The sequence below is a fragment of the Salvia hispanica genome, unplaced genomic scaffold (assembly GCF_023119035.1).
Source record: "Salvia hispanica cultivar TCC Black 2014 unplaced genomic scaffold, UniMelb_Shisp_WGS_1.0 HiC_scaffold_780, whole genome shotgun sequence".
NCBI lineage: Eukaryota > Viridiplantae > Streptophyta > Magnoliopsida > Lamiales > Lamiaceae > Salvia > Salvia hispanica.
The window spans coordinates 1-8,194 of NW_025952555.1; the positions used below are offsets into that span (position 1 = coordinate 1).

Here is an 8,194-nt window from a genome sequence, read left to right on the forward strand (position 1 = left end):
TTGCTAGCTTCGGAACGCCTCAGGGATCTTGTGGCAACTTCAGACAGGGTAGCTGCCACGCGTTCCATTCCTACGACGTTTTTGAGAAGGTACACTTATATCTCCTCTCTATGTTACTACTAGTATATCTTGTTGAGATGTTTCTTGAACTAATTTTCGACTCCTCGTTACCCTAACCGGGTTTTGCAGTACTGCATCGGCCAAACTTCTTGCACGGTACCTGTGACACCCCAGATCTTTGGAGGTGACCCATGTCCAAGTGTGATGAAAAAGCTCTCTGTGGAGGTTGTCTGCAGTTGAGGGTTTATGAGACGCGTGGTGCAGGTTGTTCGTCGTGCTTTAGATGTGATTGTTTTCTTGGGGGCTTTGGTGAGTGAAGTTGTGCATACATACAACACACTGTCAAGTCCAGAGCCTCTGAAGATTTTCTAGGTAATCATTTGTATGTATATAGCTATACTTTGATTTTCTGCAAATGTAATCACGGAGACGGGATGGAGTGTGCGTCGAGACGACAAAGTGAGTCCGCGCGCGCGTCCATCTCTTCTTGTTTAGACCAAGATGCAAGCTATCTTTGCTTTGCAAGATTTGGAGATTTGTATGTTTCGATGTGAATGGAGCAATTATTCATTGCTTCACTTCTCTATAAAATATTTTATGCAATATGCAACTTAGATGATAAAATGCTCTCTCATAAAAAGTTCTCTCGTAGCTTTGAAATAGGACTATTCAATGTGTATGGGCATATGTGAGTACTAAGTTGAGGATGAATCGATATATAATGGGAAGACGAAGAAGAAGTGTGAAAGAGAAAAAGGTCGAAAATCGCGAGGCGCAACGGTGGAGGAGGCAGCTGTAATCAGCAGAAGACGGATGACGAAATCAGACGAGGCATTTCTTCTCGACAGCACAAGCTATAATTAATATTACATTCTTGAACCGACAACCATCTTTCGGCTAACCTAGCCTACTCCGTCCCTTGGGACCAACAAGGGGTAGTACAAGAATATTCATCTGTTGTCATCGACTACGGACCCCTAAGGTTTTCGGGCATTGGATTCTCACCAATGTTTGTGTTACTCAAGCCGACATTCTTGCTTCCGTTTCGTCCACTGTTAAACTATACTAGTATCAAAATATTAACCAGTTACAAAATCTGAATAAATTAATAATTTGATATAGTTCATTAACAAATTTTAAAATTAATACAGTATGTAAAATTAGATATTAGCTAAAACTTAGAAATTTACATATAAGTAGGAAATGCGATGCAACAATACAATTAAACGATGACGTTTACGAAAAAAATATTCTCATCTTAAATATTCACACTTTCTTTTACTACTGCTCCTCTATTCCATTTAAGATAAACATATTCCAATTTAAGATGACAACATTTCCTTTTTTTTTCTAGTCAAGATAGTCACTTTCCAATTTTGAAATTAACCTCCTCTCTCCTCATTAAAATATTCAACTATCTTTATTTTTTCTACTTTATTCCATCTAATAATACTTCCTAAATTCTTATGTCACTCGAGAATGTGGCATGAGTGGGACTGATAGAGTATATGTTATCTAATTTTTCTTCACTTTCTTCCCTCTTCTATTTTATCCTTTTTCAACCTTTCTTTGCTAGTATTTTTTTGTTCGAGTAAATCATTTATAAGTAAAAGTCTTTGGTATACAAGTGGGACAGCACTATGACTTTCTCGGTTGGTTCTTCGAAAATACCTGATCAATTAACACCTTGTGAATAAACCTTTCGCTCCTTCCTTTTCGTACGATCATATTGTGATTCTCTCTTTTTAGATCTACAAATCTATTCAATATCAAGGAAACACTTTCTAATCGATATCTCAGGTAACAATTCTCATACTCATTTACATCTTGTGAATCAATCTCTCACTCATATTTACAAATCTGTTTTGATTCTCTGTTTGTAGATCTACAAATCTGTTCAACCTCAGCTCAAGCCTTTCACATCTCTCAGGTGACAATTTCATATTCTAATTTACATCTCTGCTTTTATTTGTGTAGTACTCCCTTCGTCCCCAAATAATTCGAGTTACTAATTTCCATTTTGGTTCGTCCCCAATTAAGAGTAGCACTTCATTTTTACCATTTCTACTAATTCATTTCAATCACATTTTTATTATAAAATCAATATAAAAAAGTGGGTCCCATGTTCCAATAACTTTTTAAACCAATTTTTTTTACATCCCTTAAAATCCGTGCCCGGTCAAAGTGTTACTCCGAATGGGGGACAGAGGGAGTATTTTACAAGATCTTGGAAATATATTACCACACAGACTTCAGGAAATGAAAATGTTAATTTCTTGTACTTATAAAATGAAGGAAACTTGGAATAATCATCTGTATTAGCATTATGTTCACATATTCAACATACATTGTATTTCTATTTTCTTCATTACTTGCAAATTCATTTTCGGACTGAATAGATAATCGAATGAAAACTGAGATTGTAGCTATTTTTCTCATCAAATAATTGTTTATGTTTTCTTGGAGAGAGTAAAGTGGTGAAAATGTTAAAGCTGGATGAAATAATGCACACAACCATCTGAATATAATAAAGTGCAAATAAAAAATAAATTATATTGTAAATATTTGATAAAAAAAAGGAAATGAGTAACGAGACTTAGAAGTCTAAGTCAACCGAAAAATTACTGTCGGTTCTGCGTTCTTGCCTGATCAATTTAGGTCACGAGAATCAATCTTTTGCTCCTGCCTTGTTGCAGGAAAATATTTACATTTTGTGATTCTTCTCTTCTCAGCTCAGCACTTAACTATGTCTCTGCTCTGGTAACGATTTGTCATTCTAATGTACATCTCTGCTTTTATCTGTTTGTTTAGAATTTTACAACATCTTGCTAATATTACCACAAGGCTTCGGGAAATGTATGTTAAAATTTCTTGTACATGTAAAAGGAAGGAAATTTTGAATAATCTGTAACCCATATCTTAAATGTTATTATGATTTTGATAATGAAATCTTAGTCTAGATTTGAATTAATTCAAATCCATAACCTTGAGAAGATAGAATCACCAACCTCTATTCATACTTTTTTTTTTTCTTTTGATGTAAAGGTTGAATCCACCAATTAATTTTGTCATCTCTTTAATTTCAAAATTTTAATGATTTTTTTGATGGATAAAAGAATCGAGAAATTTAATATTTACATCTATATATACACAGGGTAGTGATAAAATGCAAACTGCGTCTTTCCTACAAACTATGATTTGAGTCGTTAGATTTTAAGATTTGATGTCAACAGATGACAAATAAGGTCAACACAAATGTTGACGTTGTGTTGATATTTTCTGTTGACATCAAATATTGAAATCTAACGGCCTAGATCATAGTTGGAGTTTGTACAATATATAGAGTTTGCATTTTATTACATTCCTATATATAAATTTATTTATTGTAACATCCTTTCATATATACCTACATTATATATTCCATTCGTTGCATAAAAATATAGAGATTTTCCATTTTAGAGGTAAGAAAGGAGGGTTATCAATACACCATATGATTTTAATTCTTTAATTGAATTCAATCCATCACTGTATCATCTTTAATATATACTAGAATCCTTAGCATTTAATAGTATAAACTTGATCGTTAATATTAAACCAATATACACATAGGTCACATAAGAATATAATATTCTTACATAATCATCGTCAACTCTAACATCTTGCTCGTAGATTGCTAGCGCTTTGCATCATATTCACATATAGTCAACATATATTGGATTTATACTTTGTTCATTTCTTGCAAATTCATTTTTGGACTAGATAGATGATCGCTAGAAAAGTAAGATTGTTGCTATTTTTCTCATCAAACAATTGTTGTTTTTTGTTCATGTTTTCTCTGGGAAGAGCTATGTGGTGAATATGGCAAGCTGGTTTATCGAGCCGTTTATATCGAAGGTGGTGGAAATAATATCGGGTGATGCACAAACCAGTGTGAAAAGTATAAAGGACTTTGAGCTCAATCTAAAAGCTTTGGAGAAAAAGTCAAAGTCATTGTGTGCTAAGGCATCTGATGTTGAGGAGCAAATCAAGAACTCAGAGCGTTCTGGTCAAAAGAAAAGGAAACGTGAAGTTGAGGAGTGGTTGGAAGAAGTGAGGTCCATTGAAAAGAAAGTTGTTGAGTTGAGGACTCGATTGGAATTGGAAGGATTTACTATCAGATTGACGGATGGAGATTTACCAGCTAAACTAATTGAGGAGGTTGATAGGCTTGTCGAGCAAAGTCAGAGTTTTGGTGAACTTGCCCTTGATGTTTATGGAAGTAGAGGAGATAAGTTGTTGACAAATGGGATGGTTGGTGAAGCTTTTAATGAAAATTTGGAAAAGATTTTGGAACATTTGGAGAGTGAGCAAGTGTCGAGCATTGGTGTTTATGGTATGGGTGGTGTGGGCAAAACGACACTGGCAAAGCACATTCATAATCGACTCCTCCAACTTTCTCAGGGACGTGTGATTTGGGTTACAGTCTCTCAAAAATTTAGTGTTACGAATTTACAAGATAAAATTGCTCGTTTTATAGGTTTGGACTTTAGGGGTGAGGATAATGAAGACTTAAGGGCGGCGAGACTCCATACAACTTTGTCTCAAATGAAGAATTCAGTGCTGATATTAGACGATGTGTGGGAAAATATTGATCTATCAAAGGTTGGATGTCCCATTTCTGTTGATTCTGTCGAGTGTTGTAGGCTGATTATAACTACTCGCTCCTTAGAAGTGTGTCGTCAAGTTTGTTGCCAAAAAGTGATTGAAGTGAAAAATCTACATCATCAAGAGGCATGGAAATTGTTCAATGAAACTCTAAGAAGAAGTGAGATAGAACTTGATTCTTCGACAGAAGAGATTGCGAGATCTGTGGCAGAGTTGTGTGGTGGTCTGTCCCTAGCAATTATTATAGTGGCTGGAAGCATGAGGGGCGAGAGAGCCATTCATACATGGAGAAATGCTTACGAAGAACTAACAGAACGTGTCTCAGGAAAAGATGGCATGGGAGATGGTGAAGTGTATAATGTATTGAAATATAGTTTTGATCGGCTGAATTGGAATCATCATAGTCAGAGCAATGAGTTCAATACATTGCAACGTTGTTTCCTGCATTGCGCGTTATATCCTGAAGATGGTGAAATAAACAGAGAGCGTTTGGTTAGTGACTTCATTTCAGAAGGGTTGTTGGATGAAAGAAAGACAAGGAGCTCACAATTTGACCTAGGACATTCCATACTGGATAAATTAGTGAATGTGTGCCTATTGGAAAGTTGTGCTGGTCCTGGTTCTACGGAATGCGTGAAGATGCATGATCTTGTAAGAGGTATGGCATTGAAGATACGTGTAAGGTCCCGTTTAGTGTATGAAGATGCATGATCTTGTAAGAGCAGGTGATAAGTCTTTGAATGAAATATTAATTTTATAACAAGAAGAGGAAATGTAAGGTCCCATTAGTATTTGATCACGTGTAAAAGCAAGATTAAATGCCATTATGATTATATTTATTTTTTTACTAAAATTGTTAGTCCATAATCGCATTAAGGAAATAAAATATTACGTATAATTTTTAACAAGAAGAGGAAATGTAAGGTCCAATTTAGTGTTTCATGTAAATTAAATGTTGTCGGTAAAAATATTGGCCAACACTAAGTTATTAAAATCAGCAAGTGTGAAAAAATTGAAGAGATATTAAAGAAGAATGAACAAGCTCCCTCAACCTCTCTAAATTGATCACCTTATTGTTATATGATTATGATCTGCCAAGGCTGATGAAGGTGGGGATACTACTATCTGGAGTTCCCAACCTTAAATCTATTATTGTGCAATTTCCCCTACATGACCAAAATACAATTTTTCCGACATAAATTGAACCTAGGTGGAACCCCAGAAAGTATATATGGGTTGATGGAATTTAATTTTTTTATAAATACATAGTCCTCTGTCCCTTAAAAATACTCCGTAACAATTACTCCCTCCGTCCCAGTTTTATAGTAACTTTTTGTCATAAAAGTCTGTCCCATATTTATAGTCACATTTAGAATTTGCCATATTTGAACATCAAATTTTACCCCATTATTCACTAAAATTACACTCAAATGCCATTATCAACACAAAAATAAATCACAAAATAAATCCAAAACATAAAATCCCCTAACCCCAACCCCAACTCCCCCAACCCCCCATTTGACTTTCACTTCTCTCTCACTCCACCTACCCGTCTCTCTCTATTCCTAATCTAAGGAACCCTAATCGGCTCCTACTATATTCGCCGATCTAAATCCGACGATTACTCCATCACTGTTCGCTTGTCATGGCCGATGAGTGGGATGATTTGCCGGAGTTTGAATCGTTGCCGTCTTTCGATACACCTCCCGGAACCCTAATCGTCCCTGATACACCACCGGAAGTCATTGCACGGTGGGAAATCGAACGAGCGGTAGATTTTTACCACCGATCGGGAAATCGACGACGGTTTGAGGGCGTGGACGGGTCTGAGGTCGTCGAAGAAACTGAGATTCCCCCACCGGCTGAGGTCTTCGACGGATCTGAAACCCAGCCAACGTCCATGGGCTTTGACGTGTCTGAACGTCAACCACCGTTCCAGCCCTATGAAGACTCTGAAACGCAGGCTCCGTCAGAGGGCTTTTATGGATCTAAACGTTCACCGCCGTTCCAGCCCTATGAAGACTCTGAAATGCAGGCTCCGTCGGAGGGCTTTGACGGACCTGAACATCCACCGCCGTTCAATCCCTATGCAGACTCAGAAACACATGAACCATCACTCACCTTTGACGCATCAGAACCTCAACCACAGACTTCATTAAAGGTGGAGTACACCGAGAATGAAAAAGCAATGTTGTTGATCTTGTTGCCTAGCATGAAAGATCTCCTCTAATCTGTGAGTATTTTTTCAATTATAAGCCACCCCCTGTGTAGGGTTTGGAGGCTGTTTCAGTTGAATTGATTGAGGGTTATTGTTGCCTTGGCTGTGGTGGTTTGTTTGATACTCCATGATGAAATTTTTCTGATGAATTACATGTGATAATCTGTGTTATTCACTGCATTGGTTGATTTGTTGTGAACTTAGCCACCCCTTAAATGGTTTGGAGGCTCTAATTTGCTCTGTGGCTCCTCTGTGATTACTCTTTTTTGAGAGTGTTGTATGCTAAGCTATGATTGCTCTGTATTGGTTGGTTTTTTGTGAACTAAGCCACCCCTTTGATGGTTTGGAGGCTTTGATTTGCAAATTTGCTGTCTTTAGTTGGTTTGTTGGCTCTGATTGTATGTTTACTCCTCTGTGATGAAGCTTTTCTGAGAGTGTTGTATGCTAAGCTATGATTGCTCTGTATTGGTTGGTTTTTTAGTGAACTTAGCCACCCTTACATGGCTTGGAGGCTCTGATTTGCAAATTTGCTGTCATTGGTTGGTTTGTTAGCTCTGATTGTATGTTTACTCCTCTGTGATGGAGCTTTTCTGAGACTGTTGTATGCTAAGCTATGATTGCTCTGCATTGGTTGATTTGTTGTGAACTTAGCCACCCCTTAAATGGTTTGGAGGCTCTGATTTGCTCTGTGGCTCCTCTGTGATGAAGCTTTTCTGAGAGTGTTGTATGCTAAGCTATGATTGCTCTGCATTGGTTGATTTGTTGTGAACTTAGCCACCCCTTAAATGGTTTGGAGGCTCTGATTTGCTCTGTGGCTCCTCTGTGATGAAGCTTTTCTGAGAGTGTTGTATGCTAAGCTATGATTGCTTTGTATTGGTTGGTTTTTTGTGAACTAAGCCACCCCTTTGATGGTTTGGAGGCTTTGATTTGCAAATTTGCTGTCTTTGGTTGGTTTGTTGGCTCTGATTGTATGTTTACTCCTATGTGATGAAGTTTGTGTGATTATAAGCCACCCCTGTATTAGGTGTGGAGGCTTAAACCTCATGCTGAAGCTTTGCTTAGGGTTTTTTTTAAAACAAAACACACACCAATCATGCCTTACACTTGGAGTTCATACAAAATGCAGTTTCTACCCCTGTAACCAAGCCTAGTTACCATACCCCATAGTGCAGCCTAGTAATCCTAATCCAAAATGAAGTCTATAACCCAAAAAACAAGTTTACATCCTAAACACCAAGCTATTTTGATGCTTATACTGTAAACCCCTTGATC

General features: G+C 37.1%; 1 protein-coding gene and 1 long non-coding RNA gene across 4 annotated transcripts; both read left to right on the plus strand.

The window, feature by feature from the left end:
• On the plus strand, positions 1-663 carry LOC125200033. Its single transcript, XR_007172656.1, has 2 exons — positions 1-89; positions 190-663. It is a non-coding gene; the product is annotated as an uncharacterized LOC125200033 (long non-coding RNA).
• Positions 664-1,705: 1,042 nt separating this feature from the next.
• LOC125200032 (disease resistance protein SUMM2-like) lies at positions 1,706-5,551 on the plus strand. 3 transcript variants are annotated; one of them, XM_048097836.1, is made up of 4 exons: positions 1,706-1,860; positions 1,944-1,990; positions 2,757-2,841; positions 3,904-5,551. In XM_048097836.1, exon 4 carries the CDS (start codon positions 3,919-3,921, stop codon positions 5,413-5,415), a length of 1,497 nt encoding a protein of 498 aa, XP_047953793.1. In that variant the 5' UTR covers positions 1,706-1,860; positions 1,944-1,990; positions 2,757-2,841; positions 3,904-3,918; the 3' UTR covers positions 5,416-5,551. The 3 variants fall into 3 exon arrangements, with proteins under 3 accessions (XP_047953793.1, XP_047953792.1, XP_047953795.1); XM_048097835.1 differs by having other exon boundaries at positions 2,757-2,820; XM_048097838.1 differs by lacking the exon at positions 2,757-2,841.
• Positions 5,552-8,194: the final 2,643 nt, after the last annotated feature.